The 23794-nt window shown below is 37.0% G+C and overlaps 1 protein-coding gene across 1 annotated transcript in view; it reads right to left on the minus strand.

The window, feature by feature from the left end:
• Positions 1-22820, minus strand: part of LOC131070695 (uncharacterized) — a 75708-nt gene extending 52888 nt beyond the window's left edge. Inside the window, exons 1-2 of the mRNA XM_058006293.2 lie at positions 22320-22820; positions 10232-10361 (exon numbers count right to left, since the gene is read on the minus strand). Coding sequence (XP_057862276.2) covers positions 10232-10361; positions 22320-22456 — 267 coding nt within the window. The 5' untranslated portion in view covers positions 22457-22820. The remainder of the gene's footprint in view (positions 1-10231; positions 10362-22319) is intronic.
• Between the last annotated feature and the right edge of the window lie 974 nt (positions 22821-23794).

The raw sequence follows: 23794 nt of genomic DNA on the forward strand, positions 1-23794 counted from the left end.
CTTCGCCAGGACGATCAAGCCAAGACATGGGCGACCTCTTCCAATCCAGCGTTCCAAGGCGAGGTACATCATCCTGCACATCAAGGACAAAAGGAGTTAGAACAAGAGTTAATCAAAGATAGCCTCTCAACGACATCAAATTAAATATCTAGCAAGCTTCAAGTGTCAGATGAGGTGGCGTCCTAGTCATCATTTCTCCAATCAGAGAAGTCCATCTCAGCATGTCCAGATTCAATGTACTTAACTCATGGAAGGTGGCACAAACTCCGATGTACCTACCCCGGCTATCCATTGGTCGATTTTTCTAGAAGGGACATGTGTCCAAGCAATACAATTTTATCATTGGTCAAGCATTAAATGTTATGTAATGGTTGTAACAAACCCTAATTAGGGTTTTCATTGTAAAATCTTGGCCATTGATCTTGAATTGATCTAAGCCATCAAATTGTATTGTGGGCACTATATAAGCCCAAACATTTCATTTGTAAAAGGAGAATTAGAGTGAAAGAGATTTTTAGATAGAATTAGAGAGATTTGTAAATAGTTGAAAGTAGTTAGAGAGTAGAATAGGAGGACAAGGCAAGAAATTGTTGCCATTGATTGTAAACAAACTCCATTTTCATTGAAGTAATGGTGAAATATGTCGTTTTTCTTGCAATTTGCATGGTTTCTTGTTGAGTCTTCAATCTTAGATGGTAGATAATTAGATGAATGGAGGAAATGTGATTGATTGATGGTGGAATTCGTACATCCATACTACTAGCAGTTTGTTGATTGCAGACTTGCCTTGCGTAGTCAACTGGAATCATTCAGCCTAAGCTCAATTTCAATTTGTTGCCTCTTCATTGATATGCATCAACTTGGATGGTATCTATGCCTGCGGTGATAACTTGAACATCATAAAGCTCCCCTTAGAAGATTGCACTAGTCTTGTGTAGATGTTCCATTGATGTCAAAACAAGACCTAGTTAGAGTTTCATCAAAAGGTCAAGTCATTGCTCCTACATTCTTAGTATTAGGATTAGATCCTCTCTTCGCCCTTATCCTTTTTCTATTTTTTTTAATCTAAGTTAGTAAGAGCCTGTGTCCAGCAAAGCAGATCGGAAGTTCAATGTAAGTCCCCTTGTGATTCCAGCAAATCACATCATACCACTGGAGCTTGTCCACACGTGGAGACCCCACTAAAAGAACCTTGGAGTCTACCTAACTGATCCTTTACGCGAATCTTCAGCAGTTAGAGACTATTTTCTCAAGAGAGGATAAGATGCCTTTAGGTATTTTATTCTGTGTATGATTGTGTACAAAATACACGTCAACACAACCTCACTTTCCGTTTGCATCTGGGATACCTGTTCTTCCATGGCGTCTAAGGTACTCATCTCTTGAGTGACCGTTAAGGCATCCAGATTGAGATAGCACTTTTGAAGTATTTGCAGATTGGGTAATAAAACCAGTTGAAATTCCTGCAAATCTCGGGTCCGCTTGCTAATCTCCAACTCTATCCTGGCAGACTTGAGCTGAAACCGGTGAACAGTTTGCCCATATGTAGTGAAGGAATCATATGGCGTCTTAAAGTTGCTTATGTATGTCTGCAAATCAGATTGCAGTTTATCCTTCTCTGTAAGCACATCATCACAAAATAGATGGGGTTGGCTTATCTTACTCAACAGTAGTTTTCCCTCATCCATAGCATCTCTTATGTCCTTCTACTCTTTCTGAAGTTGAGACCGGAGCTCATTCAGTTTCTTTACCAAGGCAGTATTGAGTGCCTTTTGATGCTTCTTTTGTGCATTTGCTTTAGCAACTTCTTCCAGGCATTGTACCTGGTCATCTACAACTATGCATAAAAGTTTTAGTTGGGCCAGAGAGGAATCGGTACTGGGAAGGTTGGTACCGAGAATTAAACTAGTAAGGGTGTCAATCGCAGTATGAATGACATCCTGCTCCTTTTTCCTCCTTAATGCTTCCAGTCGTTCTTGTGCAAGCTTGATGCCTTGCAGCAGCCCCGATTCATCTGCAGATTGGAGGTCAAGAGGACTGGTGATGTCCGCCAGTTTGGCTTGACCACCGGTTGCCTTTGGAGTCTCCGCTTGCTTGTGCTTTTTCACCTCCTTCTTCTCTTCCGCTCTTTTCTTTTCCTCTTCTTTCTCTTTCAGCTCTGCTTCATGCTTTTTCTTTTCTTCCTCCTTCCTTTCTTCTTCTTTCTTTTTCTCCTCTTCTTGTTTCCTCTTCTCCTCTTCCTGTTTCCTCGTTTCCTCTTCTACTTGTTTCCTCTTCTCTTCCTCTTTCTTTTCCTTTTCCTCTTTCTCTGCTTGCTCTTTATCAGCCTTTTCTTTGTCCTGTTTCTACTTCTCTGCTTTTTCTTTATCCTGTTTTTCCTTGTCTACTCTCTCTTTATCAACCTGTTCCTTTGCTACATCTGGAGTGACATCTTCAACATCTAAAGCGTCAACATCAATCGTGTCTACCTGTTCTGTAACTCTTTCTCCTTGACCATCAAATACCTCATCCGGTTTGGCTGAGGATAGATCCGATTCAAGTTCAGCCTTCTTGCTGGCTTCAGACACTTGGTAAGTATGGACAGCAGTTTTCATATGCAGATGCGTGTCCCTTTTTGCTTCATCAATTCTGCCTTCTAGTATCCAGAGTCTTCTTCTTCTTATGAAGAAAAGTCCCTTGTTCTTATCCATGATTTCATAAAGCTCAAAATTTGACACATCAGGAAAATACTGTGCAAAGATTTCCTCTCTAATTTCCTGTTCCTTTTCTATGGCAATGCGCCATTTGTTATCTGAAGAATTGTATAAAGAATCCGGTGTCACAGATCTAATTTTTGATGGCGACCGGTCATTAATACATAGCTATTGAATAACTTCCTGTTCAACTTCCTCCTTTTCATTATCATTAAAATCATCAAAATGATCTATTAAATCACTTAGCACTTTTCTCCTAACATTCTTGATAGTCCTTTGACAATGTGTCAATGGTTTGTAAGAGGAAATGTCTATATTTACCGGTGCAGATGACGCAGGTTCATTGCCGGTTGTCTTTGCCTTCTTCCTTGTTTGCCTTGTCTTCTTAGGCTACACTTCAAGTTCTGTGTCCTCAGAGTCCGGTGAGTTGCCTTTGGTCTTCCGCTTCTTCTCAAATACCTTGGCGGGTGCAACTTCCGGTTTCTTCTTTGCTGGTGACCGCTTGGTCACTTTAGGACTTGCTGAGGTAACCGGTGCCGATACAGATGGCACTGCCTTTCCCTTCTTCACTGAAGGTTCTTCAACCGGTGTTACCCTTTCCAAGTAGGTGCTGGTTCTCCTCTTCTTTGGATCAAGAAGCGAGGCAAGTAGGGTAGAGGCATACCCATCTAGCATGTCATACATCACCTCATATCCCATGGGTTCCACTTTTTCTTTTCTAGGCTCAATCGCCTCCATTATGCACTCATCTACTCTAAAGGTAAAGCAGATGTCCTCTTCATACTTCTTGATAGTATCGCCAGATATCCTCGTCGGCTGGCTCATCTTCCACTTGAATTCATCAAAGTATTTATTCAAGACTTCAGGATAACCAGTTCCCACCGCTTGGAGACTTTCTCTAATTTGTTTGGTAACCGGTTAGTCAACAGACCATTGAATATCACCGACTCCCAGAAAATAGCCTTGAAAGTAGAAAAACAAACCTACCAAAAGTTGTCCAAATTTGAATCTTAAGGCATTGTCCTGTTTGATAGACTTCAGGTTTACCAGAAGTTGCCTCTGCATACAGGGGCATAGATCAAATGAGGCATCTTCCATGATCATTCTGTAAGGCAACATTAACCGCAACAGCAGAGACAGAGTTAATTCTGCTGGCATAGAACGTCCGATATCCAATCACCATGCAAGCATACTTGACCAGATCATCCTTGATGGTGTTGACGGTCATTCCCCGTTGGTCGCTCACAGAACTGATGAGCTTAGTCATTTCAGTCTTGATGACTTTTCTTAGGGCTGGCACCTCACCAGTGTTGCAGAAACCAGTGACGACATGAATAGCTTCAGGCGTTATGTCATGTGTCCTCGCAAGATACATTTTGTCGCCATGCACTTTGCTCAGAATGATGCGGATGTGATCTTCCGTGAACTCTTCAAGAAAAAACACTGCATTATGAAGTTTCTTCCTTTCCAAGATGTTGTATTCTGGTTTGATCTTTTTATCATCGCCGCAGAACATACCTAGCTGGGAATGGATCACTAGAGATCCTAGGTCTTCCAACTTACAATCAATGTACCCTGAAATATCACCTTCCACTATAACTCCAGCGGGTATCTGGGATAGGGCATTGTATTCCATCTTCTGTTGGATAAAATCTACTAAATCAACAGGAGCACTAGAACTGGAGTGCGATGCAGAAGCCATGATAAACTGATAAACAAGAACTTCGATAAATACCTTCAGAATTTCGAAATTTAGGGTTTGCAAATTCAGCTTCGCCACACACTACTTCGGTTGTTGGATTACCACTTTGTGTTCTTCACTTGAGTGAATGACACTATCTCTGGATTCTACTACAAAGATTTGGAATCTCTCTGAATCGCAAAACGAGTCACCTTTTGTCGCTCTGAACTTGAAAATTTCTTTGCTCGCAAATTGATAAGTGAAAATGACGATAAGAATCCCTTATAAACAGATTCTTCACCTACCATAATAAATGCACCGCCGTTAGGGCATAAACCCTAATTTTGCCTTTTACCGTTTCCGGTCTTCTGCCGATTGACAGGTAACACATACCGGTTAAGGTCTTTTACCGATATAAACCGGGGGGTTCGAAACATTTCACTGATTTGCTCCCCCTAAGCTTTTTAGAAGCTTAGTTTGCCGATTCAGAGATTTCCACACTAGGTGCAGAAACCAGTACTTCTTGGGACACTTCTTCTGGTTTCTTTTTCCAGGTTTTCTTCATATCCGCTTGAACAGTTTCAACATCAATCTTTCCTTCCGGAGTGACCGGTATATCATCCAATATGTTCTTTCTCATCCTGCAGATTTTGGCTGTGTGACCCGGTTTGTTGCAATGATAGCATACCATTCCAGGTGCTCTCCATGGTCCATTATTCATGTTTTCATTCTTCCTTCTGCATGTTGCAGCAGTGTGACCACTACCATGACAGATCAAACAAGTTGCTCTCCAACCGGTTGCCGCTTGATAGCCACCACTACCTAACTGATGATTATAGGTATTGTACCGGTTTGGATTCCGGTTCACAGAGGATTCAGGAAAAACTCCTTGACTCCTTTAAGGATATCCTCCAGTGTTGTGCACAACAGACCTGCATTCAAATGCTATATGCTCAAACTTGTTGCATGCATAACAGTTTCCATTGAATCTATTGGATCTAGGCTTATTGTTTTGAAAGTAAGGAAAATTATTGTAAGCCTTATTTCTACATACATTAGCAGTATGTCCTTCCTTGAGACAATTAAAGCAAACGGGTTTGAACTTTTGCTTACCTTTTTCCTTTGATGTTGGTTGCTTCTTTGATGCTACATCTTTTGTTCCAGAAGTCTCACCTTCCTCATACCCAGAGAAACCAAGTCCATTAGTATTCTTTACTGGTTTTGCTGATTCAAGCTTTTGCTCTAACTTAGCATCACTCTGATTGAATTTGGCAAGTATCTCCTTTGACTCAGTGAGTTCCTTGGTAATAGAAGCATTGGATTCCTTCAAAGTTGCATTCTCGGAAATAGCCATGTTTAGTTCACCTTGCATTTCTTCTTTTTCCACTTTACTCTCTTGGAGATGAGCGGTAAGGGCACTGATTTCTTGCTTCAACTTGGAGATCTCATGATCTTTGTCTTTTACCAGATCTTCAGCTTTCCTCCGGTTCTCAAGCTCTTGACACATTCTGATAGTCAGTCCTTCCAGTTCCCTTCTCAGGTTGGCATTAGACTCATTCAGTTTTCAACTTCTTCAACTAGGGCTTCCATGTTCGCTTCATCAAAAGAACTGTTTTCAGTTAGTTCCGTCAATTTCTCAGCATACTCGCTTCTTTTTGTCAGAGAGGCCTTATATTTGACTTTGAGTTCGTCATAGGCTTTCTCAGTGTGAGTGAGCCGATGAGTGAGTTCCCTCACAGTGTATTCCCCCATATCTCCTTCCAAGTGGTTAGACTTATAGAAAGGTTGGCTCTGATACCACTTGATGAATACTAAGAGGTGGGGGTGAATTAGTATACCAAAAAATACTAAACTCAAACACTTAAACAGTTTAGCAATCAACCAGTATAACAGATTTACTAACAAACCGATTAAAACAAATGCAAACCAAACAGCAAATAAGGCATTCACCCACAAGAGCACAATCACCACAACACGAGGTTTTGACGTGGAAACCCAAATGGGGAAAACCACGGTGAGCAGAAACTCACAAGTAACTATCTACAGAATAGAAACCAGACCAGTTAAGGTCATACAATGTTCTTCACCAGAACAGATCCTGTTAGGAATCTCAATCTCTGTTAGGAGATAAGTCCGATTAAAGACTACCTTGTGAGAGGATTTCAAATCCACAGTTATGAACCACCTTGTTAGAGGATTTACAAAGGCTTTCTGGGCCTACCCGGTTAAGGGTTTCAAACTTGTCGAAAATGTGAGTAATCAACAAGTGAGTGATCTAGCAAATAGCACAGTCTACTTGGTTAGATCCATGATAGATCATTGTTAATGCATTTCAACATTACTTCAGTCTTCAATATATCCACACTCTGTTTCTTCACACAAACCTGATCTTCTCTTCTAAGATCGCACATACAAAAACCTCATCAACCACCTAAAACCCTAACAACATTTAAAACGCTAGACATGATGTCCTTAAAAAGGAATCTGATTTCATGTCAATCCAATAGGATTACATTGCAAGTTCCTAGGTTCAGTGCATCTAGACACATTTAATAAAACGGCACAGAATCACCGTCAAAGTGTCGGTGGATGATAGCTCACCACAAAAATACCGGTGCGTAACTCATGATAGAGTAATACCGGTTCATACATTTAACCAATTACCAGTTTGTCAAAAATGACGACTAGGAAAAATGATAACTGCCGCTTGAGATCGGTAAGCATTTTTCTGCAAAACACCAATAGTCTAAAGACTATAATACATAATACTAGTTGGAACAAATACCGGTTGAGCATAACTTATACATACAAAAAGTGATCTCAAAGCAAGTGTGTGTCCATCAATGACAATCACAACATCATCATCAAAAATGCCAACAATATAGAGGTAGTCTCCGATGAGGTGCAATGTGGGAAGGCATGGTAATCGTTGAGCATCCAAATCTGAAGTTGCTTGAGGACAAGCAACATCTTGGACGGGCAGAGTGTGATGTCCCCAATTAGAAGTTGTTGGGTCAGCTAGCCTCTTTATTGGCAGCATTAACTAACACCCCTTTAATCTGCTAATATTTTTAATAAATAAATTATTAAATGAATAATAAATGAAAATTATTAATAAACAATATTTATTAAATAATTTGTTCAAACAGATCAAGGCCAACCTATCTAGGATGTGTGGGAAGGCTTTTTTCACTGAGTATCTATACAGGTTGCAAAGTAGATGAACACGTCTCTTATTTTGGAATCTATAATGTCCCCATTTTTAGAGAGGAATTGATTAATTAATTTAATTAGTTAAGTTGTCCAAATTATTATTATGTTTCATGGATAGTTTAATTAATTATTTTAATTAATAATATTAAGTTAATTATTTATAAGGTTATCAAATAAATTAAAAAAATAAAAGATGATTTTATTTTTAATTAATTTAATAAGTGACTAATTAAATATTATATCATAAAGTCACTTCTAGAAGCTTCTAGAGATGGAATGAAAAAAAGTTTAAAGGGGGATCTAACTGAAGCTTCAAAGCAGCTTGGATTGGTTTTTGAAATTGAATTGAGTTTTGTAGAACCACGGGGTGTCTGCAGACTATTGTCTTTGGGAACAAAAACTCCCATAGATAGCATAACTAAGGGAGTGAAGGATCTCTCGAGGGGTTGCATAAAGGAGGTGATACTTCAGTAATCTCAATTGAGCTTTATTTGGTGGCCAAAGGCAAATTTTACTTGGGCTTACATTGGAGGCACTTTGGCATCAAACATTTTCAACAAATGTTGCCTTAAATGGAAGTTACATTTGCTGAGTCCTTATCTCAGTATTTTCAGACTTCATAACAGTGAGGAGGTGCCACGATTTTATCATAGAAATCCATATTGCCATTAATTGTTATTGAAAACTCAAGGCGATTTCTCCTAGCAACGTTTGGAAGGGGAACTGAGTGGTGATTGTAGCTGATAGAAGTCTGAAGGAGTTCGAACTTTATCTTCTCTTCCACGATTTTATTCCTATCTCCAAATTCAAACAGCAAACTTGGCTTTTGATGCCAGCATTGTGATTGGAAAGGGACAGCGATTTGACCAAGGGCTGAAAGGAGTCTACAAGTGCTGACAATAAATTTTTATCAGTCAAAGTGATCTGCAGCAGGGGCGACATTAGGGAGATATTCGATTTGGTTGATGTGTGTGACTTAAGCATCTGAATTCACTTAGGAGGGCAGCGCTACACAAAGAAGGCATCGATCATTATTAGGAGGCAAAGTAAAGGTTTAGCAGCTGATAATAATATCCTTTCAGACCTCCATTAGCAGCAGGGGCGATTTTGCAGAGCTACTCGATTTGGGGCAATTGGTGAAGGTACATCAACTCGGATATTGTTGGTTCTTCATCCACCAAACAAGGCAATTTATAATCAGGTTCTATTTTGGGCATCATTTTCTTTGTAATTACATATTGTATGCTGATCAACGTGGCTGTCTCATATCCTCAGAAATTCTGAGTGACAAGTAGGTTGAGTTTGATCATTAGTACTGCCATTGTAAGGTCCTATTGGTCATTCTTTTGAATAAGAAGGGAGAACAAGATTGCATTTCAATTACATGAATTATCTGAGGTTACTTGCCAACTGTTTGTTATAATGTCAGCAAGCTGTAGCTGTATGTTTGTGTGTCTAAATTGGCATAGAACTCTATAATTTAGTGGTATCTTTGGTAATTGTCTTATCAATTAGAAATCATTTATAGTTGATCTTTCATGAGAAATATGTGTTCGATGACCTCCATACCAATCTGAAACTTCTGAGAGAACTACATCAGCATAACACACAAAAATATAAAACGCATAACACGCAGATTGGAAAGACAGCTGTTAGCAAATATTCCTTGTATTCTCAGTCAAACTACTGCAGGGGATATTTCAGAATCCAAACGCATTTGTCTTCTTTTCTAAGACAAAAAACTTAGAAGGCAATTCTGGGCAGAACGTAACCCTTGTTCAGTTCTTTGTTTTCTGTATTGCCCAAGTCCACGATCTTATTCATTTTCGATGCAGAATCGATGCAAGATAAAAAAAGGGAAGCTATGAGTTTGTGACAGAACTTCAGAGCCCGCACTGTTTGCGGAAGGTGAATTTGCATGGGTAACCAATTCTGCCATCCCTTGTCTCACGCGATAGAGTTTGAGTGGTGTTCACTTCAGGCAAATAAGAACAGGAAAGGTCTCTACCGCAGCCATCATCCATATCTGTTTGGTATGCTTGCACCTCTAAATGCAGGCATTGATTTTCTATTGACTAAATCCTACATTCTGATCCATAAGATTGTATGTGGAAAGAACTAAGAAATCAGATGAGTATGAACTACTGCTGCTGTTCATGTATGTATGTTGACAGATTTATGAGTCTGACTATTCCTGTGTGTCTTAGTGTTATGCAAAACAAGAAGTGCCTATTTATTGGCGCATATATGAAACTGATTAATGTATGAAGCAAGACTGATGCTTTCTGGGCTATTATTTTGTATTTACAAGTTTATTCTGAATTAGTCAACTTTATCTCAGTAAGTGTTGCTCCGAGTCCATTTTCTGTTAACAATTGTAAAATTGCAAAAGCTAGTATATTTCACTTTTGGTGAGGAGCCTTATCCTCTTTCAGATTAAATGAGCTGTGGCTACCCAGGCAGGAATTAGATTTAAGTGTCAAAGCTAAATTCAAGTGGTTATGTAAGGATGTGATCATTGCCTCTTTGGCGGCAATCTCAGATGTATGTTTTCCTAGCTTTTTTAGAAAAACAAATCAACAAAACACTACAAGTATTCCAACATTGCTCACATGACACGTAAGAGATAAGATATAAAACGCACCTCTAAACATATTTTGTCTTGATCATCAGTTCCAAAAGCTTTAATTAAGTCTTTAGATTTTGCAAGGACTCCTTTAGAGACATTTGAATATACTATATGAGATTGTAGCACTTCATCTAAATCCTTCTCCCTACACACCAAAAAAATGCATCATATGTGTTAAGAGATCTAAGAACATTACTGTAAGCATTTGTAATTTATCATCACAGTCCAAATGCAATTAATGCTGACACCCCCCATGTTAAGAGTATTGCCAAACACCACCAAGGAAGAAAATGCACTGCAAAATGTAGCCTTACATTAGTCTTGAAATCTCACAGGAAACAGAGCTTTTGATAATAAAAAAAAAAATAGTATTTGTGTTTCCAAATTAAAATTTTGAGATCCTTTTTATAAATAATTGAAATTTGAAATTTCAAAACTAAAACCCTAGATATCCAAAATGCCCTTAAGGCTCCAAAGCAGTTAAGTGTATAGTTATAGGATTTGCTAGGTGCCTGGCAGAGTTGCTGAGTCCGGAGGCAAGGCAGGTTACATTTGGCATGCAAACTCACCAGCAAGTCTTGTCAAGTTTCTGCCAAACTCACCAGGAGTGACAGACTCCAGAACTAGTTGTCTCACTGGTCAGAATTAGCAAGCCAGTAGACCCTCATAAAACCAACAACAAATACAAAAAGTGATTAATACCAGAGTATATTTGGATTTTAACATGGTGACAAAACATTGATTCGATAAGGATACAATCAAGGGCACTCATTTTTAAGGGAATATCCATTTCTTTCTCATTTAGTTAGGATCTGATTACTACTCTATGGCCTCAAAGCCTGAATTTTTTTAAAGGTTTGGAGTTTGGTTTAAAGCCATAAAATTCTGGAAATGGCATTGTTAAATTTTTTATGGACCAGCTAGTAGTTGGACCTAGGAACTCCCATTTGCTACTGAGGTGCTCTACCACTGAGCTACCAGCCCTCTTGGTGACTATTCCATCTTTGGTTCGGATGTAGCTCATTTCTCAACACCCCCCTGGGCCACACTACAAGTGCTCAAGGACCCTAGCTTGGCCTGGTTCTACTACCTTGAGCTCTTTGATACCCTCTTAAACTTTTCATGGAGCAGCTAGGAGTCAAACCTAGGGCCTTCCATTTGCTGCTGGGTTGTTCTACCATTGAGCTACCAACCCTCTTGGTGACCTGTCCATCTTTGGTTCAGATGAGCTACCAACCCTCTTGGTGACCTGTCCATCTTTGGTTCAGATGAGCAACCAACCCTCTTGGTGACGTGCCATGAAGGTCTTTGTGGCCTCAAAGACCTTGGTTTGGGCTTGGCAACGAGGGTTCCACCCTTCAACACTATCTTGTATCACATCAGGGAACATGCAAAGGATGCTATGATTTTAAAATTAAAAAAAAAAAAAAAAATTGGGCTTCACCAGATGGGAAAGCAGTACTCTTTTCCATTATTTGGCTTGAGATAACAAAAATAGCATTTCTTCCAGTGCTCCAAGGGACAAGTCCCTGAGGGTCCAATGGGCATCCCATATGTCTTGGGTAATTGGGGGCTTGAAGTCAACATCCCCATTTTTAGAACTGAACGGCCTGCTACTCTTGGTGTATAAAAATAGAAAAGATAACATTTAAGGGAAAAATGCTCAAATCCCCTAAAACGGTAGAAGACAGAGGATTAAGTGATTTTAGCTATTCTCATTTGTTGAAGTTATTTATATGCCCCTCCCATTGCCTTCTTGTCCCCAACATCTGACTAATTTTTTGATGTCCCCGAAACTGCATACCGATGTCCCCACACTAAACGTCCCAAAAACTTGGAGAAACACTGGTTTCTTCCCTATTTTGAGGAAATTTTCAGTGCTTTTTAATTTCTTTATTTTTTTCAAAGTTTTCTAATTACTTCCCATGTAACTGAATTATAAGTATACTTTTGGTTTGTTGAGTCAATCCTGATTCCATAGAATGCTACTTTGGCTGCAGCAAAATTGAGGACACATAAAAGACATGAATGCAGAACCCACTTTAGAGCTAGTAATGCTAGGCCAATTGATATAGGCTCCTCTCTACCATGGATATTGTAATCAATGAGTTTTGTATATCAATAGCAACTAACAATATTTATATATTTAAAAATCTAGTTTCCTTCAGCTCAAATCCACTTTTGTACTCATTTATTCAATGTAAAATTGTGTGTGTGATCAAATTAGCTTGTAATTCATTAGTTTTTTGTGCTTTTAATGTTGACTTAGAGAAGAGTGCATGTAAAAAACATGCAATTCCTTAAAAATCTCTACATATCAATTTTTTTTCAAATCGTAAAGCCTGTGCTCAGTTTGAGTCCAAGTCCAAAATCAGCCTGCTAAGTCTGTGTGCCAAGTCCAAAATCAGCCTCCTGAGTCTGAGTCTGGTACCAATGGCTAAGAGAGAAAAAGAAAACAAGTGAAGCAAGCATTGACAAATTGGTACTCTGTGATATCCAATTTCAGCCTCATTTACTTTTCCAATTAACCCAAAAATTAGACCAAATGAATATGTAGACCTCAGCCAGATTAAAAGTTGCGAAAAGAATATGCCTTCAGATCTTCCTACTAAGTCCACCTGGATAGACTGATGCTCAATAAGTTAATGTCTTAAATTTAATCTCTGACAAAAGCTCATCCCATTGGACCTGTTTAAGTAATGCAGGATGGCCTAGGACAGAACTAGATCCTCTAAGGTCTCCAAGTACTGTTATAAAAAAATTAAAATAAAAGCTAAGAACGGCAACACAACTAACCAAGTATATGCATTATATGATGTCAAATGTGAAACTCTGAGAGTCTCAAGGTAACCCATTGGTGATAGGTGGCAAATGCATTCTACTAGACATCAAAATGGCTCCCATTTATAGCTAATTTTTCTTCTTACAAGAATGATAACTGACTTAATTCATATCAATTATGCTAAAGTGAATGCTCTGATCCAAAATACAAATCCTACTCTTTAAAAAAAGAGACGAAGGAGCTCTTCAGAACCATCCAAGAAACTTGTTTTCTCAATTTCATTCTAAAGAAGATGCATGAGTCTGTCTACTTAAAAGATGCTCATCAAAGACAACTAAAAGCCTCAAGAATTTACTTCAAAGATTCACGAGCTAGTGCCAACAAAATATAATTTTATTGCCCATATTTGCAAATCTACAAAGTTAATAAATAACATCAAACCAAGCTTAAAACTTTCTACATAGCAGACAATCATATAATAACCAAAACTCTGAAAGAAGAAACATAGTAGCAGAAATCACAGATCACACCTGCCAGTAATCCAATCTGAATCAGATCCCACTGGTTTTATCCTCTGACTGCCAATTTGACTCCAAAGACCATTTTAATCATGAATAAATCCTGGTCTTTTCAATTTGGCTATAAAATACTTGTATTTTTTAATTCAGTCAGAACCTCATTATTGCATTGTAAGATTTGGATTTTTCCAAAGCATATTTGGATTTTGCTCAACTAAAGTTTAGATCAATTATGGCACAGTCAAGAACACTCAATCTTCAGGGAATATCCATTCTCATTCTGATTCAGTTAGGACCTAGTTACTGCTTTATGGCCTCAACATCTGCATTTTTGTTAAGGATTAGGACCTTGTTCACTAGAGAGAAAATTATGAAAAATGGTATGTAACATGAAGATCTATGTCGACTTGATAGCCTTGATTTAGACTTGACGGTGGGTGGAACACCATAGGAGCACTGCTCCCAGAACCCATAAGGACACTGTCCCTCGATCTCACTGGGAGCTGCAGCTCCTCGACCCCTGGCTATGGTTTTAAAAAGCAAAAATGTTTTGAACAGCACTGGATGGAAAAAGCAGCAATTTTTTTACTTTATTTGCTACATTACCAGATTCAGCTATTTCGTCCAGTCCAGGTCGGCATACAGGGTCGAGATGTCTCTGGGCCTACCCAAAGTCTGGCATGCACATGAGGAGATCCAACCCTATGTTCCTGGACACTGAAGCATTCCCGCATGACTTTCTTCTAAAGCATTCCCATAGAGCTGCAAGTTGTGAATATACCAGTTTATACTCTACACGTGGCAAACCTGAGCCGAGGCTGCTTGATTGTCTTGCATTTGTGGACAATTAGATTGTTAAATTTTAGCATTTATTCCTTATTGTAAATGTTTCCATGAAATATTCATCAAACAAGCCCTTAAATGATTAATGTCATGCCATAAAAAATTCCTTAACATAGGCGCATATTCTGTAGCATGTATTCATCAGTTTTCATAAACTATTTTAGTATTTGTAACGATTCATCATATAATTTTAGCATTTATTCTATACACATGAGCAGGTCCAGTTTATTATTTCTCATGTCTCAAATTGCAGTAATTGTATTTCTATATATTAGTAATTGTAGAATGATAAAATCTATATAACAGAATATTAGTAATTATACAATCTATATATTAATTTGTTATATATGTTTGTACTTCATAATTTTTTTATAATAAATATAAATATAATATTATAAAATATAATATAATATAAAAACATATATTATATTTACATATTTTAAATTTGTAATACTATAGGGCTCTAACCCATCTGTAGACCCATTCATAGATGGCTGGCATCGTGGACTATAAAAGACCCTTTCCTTTCCTTTCCTATAGTACAGCTACCTAGCTGTACCAAAAGTGGGGAAAAAACCCAAACCAGCCACTTATGCTATTTAGCTTGAAATAAAAAAACAGCATGTTTCCCTAGTTTTACAAATTTTTGATCTCTCAAGTTTTTCGTAATCAAATCCTGAGTAATTGAATTACAATTATACTTCTGGTTTTCCAAGACAATCCCAATCGCAATTAATGCTACTATGGGAAAACCAAAATATTAGTTTTGAAACTTACCAAGTCAATTGGACCGGATTGAATGCTCAGTGCAGGGTACACATTGAGTTTAAGTCTTGAATTTCAACCCCAGCAAATCTGTCCCATAAGCCAGCTAAAAGTAAGGCAGGATGGATGCCCTAGGGCATTGCCTAGTATGGAACAGAAGCCTGGAACCTCTCCAAGTACTGTTTAAAAAAATGAAATTATTCAAATGGCCAACAGAACTATGCAAGAACAAGTATAACATGATGTCAAAGGAGAAAATAGGCATGAAAACGGTAAAAGAAGCTCTCAGCAATTGACCATGAATATTATAAACTAGTTATAAGAAGCCCATGAAACAATTTGGAAAGCACTATTTTGATCGACAAATAACATGAGCTACCCCACTTCATAGAAGGAAAGTGTAATAGACAGAACTAAAGCCAAGCAAATTGGACATACCTCAAATACAGTGCAGTTAATATCAACTTTAACAGGGCATCACAAATTAACCTATAAATGACAGCTGGCCGCGACATTCTCTGAGACTACAATGTGACTCTCATGTATAGTTATTTTTCTTGCTACAAGGCTACAAATAACATAGCTAAAAGAAAAGCCATGATCAGAGGACTTAAAAGTGCTCTTGAGAAAGGCCACTCTAGTATTGAAGTCAAAAGGAATTTCAAAAGCTTGATAGCAACTGTAGAGGACTTGGCCTTCCAATTATTTAAGCATATAAAGGGAAGAAATTTCTCTTGCAAGGCCATCATATGCTTAAGTATTGGAGCGAAGTCACTTCCATTGCTCCCTCAATGGGGTGATGTGACTTCCATTGCTCCCTCATGAGAGCGACATGGCTTCCAAGGTGTTCTTTGAAGATAAATTGATGAACTTAGACACATGGAGAGCAAAACCTCAAGACATGAATTGATGAAAAGGGACAAATTGATGAAGTGATGGAATGATGCTGAAAGTTTGAATTTTAAGTCATTTCCTTTGCTCCTCAATTGGAGCAAAGTCGTTTCCTTTGCTCCTCAATTGGAGTGAATTCACTTCCTTTGTTCCTTAATTAGAGCAAATTTGCTTCCATTGCTCCTCAATTGGAGCGAATTCACTTCCTTTGCCAATGGAAGGGAGCGAACTTCCTATCCACGCCCAGCAGCGATTGAAGGAGTATCTTTTGGCGCCAAAATTTGAATTAAAAGGGGAAATGTGTTAAATGACCATCAAGTCGGCCACCCAAGGAGATGATATTAATTTTATTTGTATAAATGAAGTTGGCCTATAACCAAAAGACACACCCCTTCCCTTAAAGGCCTATAAAGATTAAGTCAAAAATCAGTCATTTGATCATAAATTCAAAGTGATTTCCTTCTCCAAAAAGAGCAGAGCAGCGAACTTAATCAGACAAAATCAGAGCTATAAGGAATAAAAGCTGGATAAAATTTAGTGTATACTATGTGTGTTTGATGCCTACTTGTTTGTTTTGCAGGTGGTAAAGGAGGAGATCAAAGGGGCCAGATTGTAGGAAGATCAGCACAGTACTCCAATGAGGAAATTTCCACATCAAGGTCAAGGTCCAAGATACAAGGAAGATCAGAATCCTACAACATGAAAATCTATGCTATAAAGTGTATCAACAATCATCACAACTTCAAAGTGGAACATGGAAATAGATGTCTTCAAGAGGAAGGATTTCATCGGCAAGCACAAGGGTATCAAGGAAGGTGACTACACAAGAAGGATTTTGAGGTATTCAAGAAATCTCACTGCATCATGATGACATGAAGAGGTCAAAACATTGAAGTGTAATGGAGAGGTCATACGACTATCTCAAGGCAAAATAAACAAGCAAAGAGGGAGGATTGACTCGATCATGATGATGCTTCCCATCATCACCACATTGAGTGAGCTTGAGATGTTGAGTATCAAGAGATATTGCTCAACATTCCTTCATGATAATCTATTAAGTCTACAAGTGAACTGAGGTGTCATCCTAGTCATCATTCCACCAATCGGAGGGTTCTATATCAGCATGTTTGGATTCAATGAAACAAGCTCATCCATGGGGACACAAACTCCAATGTACCTACCCCCACTATCTATTGGTCAAATATTCAAGAGAAGACATGTGTCCAAATACTGTAATTATTTCATTGTCTAAGAAGAGTTTGTTGTAACAAACCCTAATTAGGGTTTTCATCTTGTACTCTTGGCCATTGATCTAAAATCAATCCTGGCCGTTCATTTGTAAAGGAAGCACTATATAAGGCTCAATTTTCTCATTTGTAGAGATTAATAGTGAATAGTGAATAGTTCAGAAATAGTTAGCGGTTTAAGAATAATTTAATAGCAGATAGCAGCTAGAGTAGAGTAGGAGGATAAGGCAGAAAATGTTGCCTAAGTTGTAAATAAACTTCCTTTTCATTGAAGTTATGGTGGAATGTGTTGTTTCTTTACAAGTGCATGGTTTCCTGTTGGATCTTCATGTTGGATGATGAATACTTAGATGAATGAAAGGAATTGTGAATGATTAATGATGAAATTCATATATCCATACCACTAGCAATTTGCTATCGTAAGTTTGCCTTGTGTGGTCAACTGGAACTCTTAATGAGCTTAACTTCAATTGCTACTTGCCTCGTTGATATGCATCTTCTTGACGGTGTCTATACCGTTGGTAGTGATTTGAACATCATTTTCCTCTCGTTAGAAGATCGCACTAGCTTTGTGGAGTTGTTCTTTGATGGCGAAGCGGAGCTTAGTTGAATTTCACCTAATCGTTCATTGTCTCTTGCATTCTAAGGAGTAGCGCATTCTTCCTAAACCTATCTCTTTTGCTCTTTTTATATTTTCCAAGCAAGTAGTTAGAATTTAAGTTCCAGCAATTCGAGCATTCAAGTATTCAATGTGAGTCCCCTTGGATTACCAACAAGTACATCAACCATTGAGCTTATCCACAAGTCGTGACCCGATATTAGGAACCTTGGAGTCTTCCAATTGATCACATAGTTTAGCATTTGGGAAGATTTTGCTCAAGAGAGGATAAGATACTTTTGGGTATTTTATTATGTATTTGATTGTGCCTAAAAAACACTTTAACAAGTCTCTAGTTAGTCTTCTCATAGATCAACTAACCCAGTTGACTGCACTATTGCACACTAGTAACACCGACTAATGAGTCTTCACTAAATGGCCACAACCAAGATTCACAAATCTAGGTTTTTACCTTTAAACCATGGTCACTCTCAAGAGCTGGGTTATTATTGTTGTAGTCATTGGCTCTAAATCAAGATATTAAGTTGACAAGTTACACTCCCAAGCATAATCCAAACCCCATTTGGGAATTCTAGGGCAAATTGAGTAAAGTCCCAATAGGGGACATTACATAGTTTTGTTTAGCATATGCATGGTATGCATTATTTTGAACTTAATTCCTATTTTAGGCTGCAAATAGGTAAAAAAAAATTATTTTTTATATGTTTTAGGTATGGACATACCCAGCCCCCAAAAAATTCATTGTACTCGTGTACCCATACCCAATTCAACTACTTGTAAGTCAAGAACAATGTTAAGTGCAAAATAATATGTAAGGAGACCTTTCAAACATTATACGAAAACACTATTGACATGAAAAAAATTCCCTAAACAAGAAAATTAAAGACAGGAAACAATAAACTCTAAATTACATGTAAGAGTTAAATCAACCACCATAAAAAATTACTAACCTAAAACTTAGGACAAGTAAATTTTGAATCATAGAAAACTATAAAATTTGGATATCATTCCCACACACAACATAATAAGTGGAAAGAGTAACAATTTATTGATTTAGCACCTCATCACCAAACTAAAGTTATGAATAAAACACTAGCTCTATTCTAGAATCTTTGGTATGTAAAAAAAAAACACACACTCAACCGCTTACAGAAGAAGTTGACATTAGTTAAAACAACTAATGTGTTTATGTAAAAGTAAAAGATGCTAAACATTTACAACTACGTCACACTATATAAGGTACTATGGAAACAAGCACATAAAGATAACCAAGATATTCATTGAAAAATAAGAAGGGAAAGCCTTCTCATTAAGGATTACAAATATGAGAGACAGTCCATGTTATGAATGTTGGATAAGTAAAAAGAACATACTAAAGTGAAATAAAACAAAGTATATCTTAAAGTCAGAACAACTTTATTAAAGCCTACAACTAATAACTACTTGACCATAACTAAATAATGATTACTTTAACACCCTCTTTAATTGTCAATTTACTAACTACCCAAAGCTTATTCAAAATTTTAAAAATTTGTCAAAGACTTGGTAAAAATCTACAATTTTGTTCTTAGTTGGACAAAACTACAGTAGAATAGATCCAACTTCTACAAGTAACCTAATGAAGTGACAATGTATTTCCACATGTTTGGTATGCTTATGGGAGACTAGATTCTTGGCAAGTTTAAGCATTCCTTAATTTTCACAAAATAGGGTTGTAGGCTCTAATTGTGGCATCTTCATGTCTAAAAGCATCCACCTAAGCCAAACTACCTCACATGCCCCTTTTACTATTGCTCAATATTCTACTTAGTCGAGGAAAGAGAAAAACCATGTTTTTTGTTGGTACATATGACTACACCCATGTGGGTGTCAAGGATAAAAAAACATATCCAAAATTGGTTTGTCTATCATCCACAAAACCTACCCAATCTAAATTTGCAAACCCACATGCCCTAGGATCAACTTCTACTATATAGAGTGTCAAATTCAAGCATCTCTTAAACATATCTCAATGCCTTCTTCACTACAATCCAATGTTCTATCTTTGGTGTTGTCATGAATTGGGAAATGAAACTCACAACATAACACAAATCAAGTCTAGTGGATATAAGATATATTAAGCGCCCCACTAGTTGCCTATAGGTTAACTCAATAACAATTTGCAAGTCAACGTTGGTTGAAAACTTCAACTCTTCCTCCATAGGCGTGGGTGAGATTTTGCAATCTATCATTCTAAATCTATCAAGAAAACTCTTAATAGGTTTGTGACACAAAAAATGGTACACCTTGTTTGGTATACTTCTACACCTAGACAATAATGTAGGAGGCCTAGATTACTCATGTCAAAAGCTTTACTCATAATAGATTTGATTCATTCAAGAGCACATCCTCATATTTGTCATAATTATTTCATCTACATATATGACCCATAGAATGAGATCATTACTATGATTTTGACATACAAATTGAAATCCAAAGGACTTGTTGAGACATGGACCAGCTAGGACTCGAACCTAGGGCCTTCCATACGTTGTTGGAGTGCTCGACCACTGAGCTACTGGCCCCTCTTGGACCAATCCATCGTCGGTCCGAGTGTGGCTTATTTCCAACACCAACACCCCCCCTTAAGCCACACCTCTCGTGTGCTTGGGGCTCCTAGCCTAGACCTAGCTTTGATACCATGTTGAGACATGGACCAGCTAGGACTTGAACTTAGGACCTTCCATACGCTATTTGAGTGCTCTACCACTGAGCTATTGGCCCCTCTTGGACTAGTCCATCGTCGGTCCGGGTGTGGCTTATTTCCAACACCAACAGGACTTCATTAGAACACCTACTCATTCAAGGACCTACCAATTTTGATGCACCATACCTTCGGTGCCTACTTCAAGCCATATAGAGCTCTCTTCAACATACAAGATGCTTCTTCCCTATAACCTAAAAACCCTATGGTTGATACATGTATACTTCTCCAAATCTCCATTAAGGGAAACACTCTTCAGTATCCAACCAAACTAAGTTGCTATGACTACAACTAATTAGATGGTTATCTTTACTATAGGAGCAAAGGTCTCCTCTAGTCAATACCCTATCTTTGTGAGAACCCTTTATTAAAGATTAGGGGAGATAGAGGAGAGATTACATAATAATTCGCTTCTACTTTAAGTTCTAATTGTTCAATAGGCATTGCATATTTATAAGATTTGTATATCCTATATTTATAAGATTTGTATATCCAATATTTGGATTTCTTCTTTTGGCTCTTTACTATGCTATACTACCAATCCCTCGATCTGTCTCTACCAACTACAATCCCTAGGTCTTCACTCTCACAGAATCCATGGCTCTAGCTAAGCCCTAATACCATATCACAAAAATCAAGCACATAAAGAGAACCAAGATATTCATTGATAAAATAAGAAGGGGAAGCCTTCTTATAAAGAATTATGAATATGGGAGACAACTCACATTATAAATGTGGAGTAAATAAAAATAATATACTAAAAGTGAAACAAAACATCAAGTATATCTTAAAGTGTGAGAAAATTTTATTAAAGCTAGCAACTGGTAAATAATTGACCATTACTTAATAATTACTTTAACGTAAAGGAATGGGGAAATTGACCCAACTGTTAGTGAGTTGATGAAAACAACAGGTTCCAAATTAATCTGGACATCAATCAAAGTGCTTCTATTTGTTTAGAAGATTGTTTCTATAAGGGTACAAAAATTCAAAGGAAACTAACCATTTCAATTGCTCCTATTATCTATGCAGCATTCTCTTAAGTAATACTTTGATCTTGATGATAAGCTTTTGATGTGCAGCAACTTCCGACGGCATTTAAAATGCCCTAAAACCATGGCGCCATGTGGAGGGAAGGTTATTGCAAAGCACTAATAGTCCGTTGCATATTTTTTAAACATCCTACAGTAAATTTTGGAATTTTCTTCTAAAAAGCAGAAGCAGTTGCCCTGTAGGATGGGGAAATCCTAGCCTAGAGGGAAGGAGATGGTATGAAATCGGTATAAATTATAAATTATGTATCCAGTACTGAATATTTTATAGCTAGATAGTTAAAGATTACATGATCAGTCCAGATTTTTTTCCTGAATTCTTCATCCACATTTTGTCTCCAAACTTTACCCTCCAGATTTTATGTCATAGAGGACAAAATAAACAACAATAAGAATAAAAGAAAATCACGAAACCACCAGAAATAAAGCAGCTCTTCAAATTTATTAGCACAGAAACCCCTTGCATAGGAACACGCTATAAAAATTTTGGCATTTTTAATGAAATTGTGGCTGTTTATAAATAATACAAGTGATTGAGTCAAATTAGTACTTACACTTCAGAACGCCAAGAAAGCACCTTGTTTATAAATATTAATTTAAAGTAAAAGTTAAAAACAAGAGATTGAATCAAATTAGTACTTACACTCCAGAACGCCAAGAAAGCACCTTGTTTTTATAGCAAGCTATTTCATAACGCATTCCGTGTTTCTTGAGGCGAACTGCTGCAACATTTGTCAGTCGCTTTTGCCCTACGGGCTGGACGATTTGCCTAGATGCCATTATTACTCTCAGATGAACTGTTTACTTAGGGTTTTGTGAACATAATCTGATAATCTAGTTACTTGAAGCATGTATGTTCGAATCTTCGGACGAATTGCATTTTAAAAGTTTTGACGCGGAAGTCGTCGTCATCTCGGAACAAAATTGTACTTATCCTAACTTAGATTTAGAATAGAATAGCCACTTTTTAGTTCCTGCCTACGGCAGAAACTAACGCATCCGATGCAATTTAGTTTTTCTCCTCGTCTAATGAGCGGTAAGAATTTTGAGAGGTTGTATGCTGGAGCAAATGTCCAGTTAAAATATTTGATTAAATGCAATTAACAATACGAAAATGTATACGTCCAAAAACTTTAAGAATGCAATAAATCAAAATCATTAAATGCATTTTCTGAAAACTTCATTAATGATTTTCTGGAAACTTTACGATTAGACAACTTTCTGAAAATATCTCTTTTCTAAGAGACGTGGCTTTCTAACCAAACTCTAAGCGCTGCTTTATGCTGCCCATTAATAATGATTATTAATTATTAATTAGGTTTTCTGAAAATTATCTCTTTTCTAAGAGACGTGGCTTTCTAACCAACGTCTAAGCGCTGCTTTATGCTGCCCATTAGTAATGATTATTAATTATTAATAATTAGGTTGTTATCGCTGCCTTTGGTAGGTGATTCACCTTTTGATTTATTTTATTTATATTTCTCTTAAGTATATTAAACAATAAAAAATTAATAATAAATATTAATAAATTATTAATTTATTTTATTTATATTTCTCTTAAGGTATATTAAACAATAAAAAATTAATAATAAATATTAATAAAATATTAATGATATATATTTAATAAATAAATATTTGATAATTTCAAATAATTTATAATAATTACTTTATTTAAGTTATATATATAACGATCAAAGATGGGACATGACATTTAATTCAATTATTCAATAAAATAGATCTCTCCCATTATTCTTTCTTTTATCGAGATGACTCAACCACAAACTTTCTATTAATTATAGGTTCTCATAAATTATGTTTAAATCATTTTGTGCTTCACATTTACTTCAGTAAAGCTTAGGAATTAGAATTTAGGCTTACTTTAATATTTTTATTTTATGTTTAATTGTTTTATATTATTAGTACTTGTCGTTAGGCAAATACTATTGTTTGTGCTTCACATTTACTTCAGTAGGGAAAAGCCTAGGAATTAGAATTTAGGCTTACTTTAATATTTTTATTTTATGTTTAATTGTTGTATATTATTAGTACTTGTAGTTAGGCAAATACTATTGTAATGAGTTTTTCTTTTTTACAGTTAACTAGTTATTAAAAAAATTA

This window comes from Cryptomeria japonica, chromosome 11, assembly GCF_030272615.1.
Source record: "Cryptomeria japonica chromosome 11, Sugi_1.0, whole genome shotgun sequence".
Taxonomy (NCBI): Eukaryota; Viridiplantae; Streptophyta; class Pinopsida; order Cupressales; family Cupressaceae; genus Cryptomeria; species Cryptomeria japonica.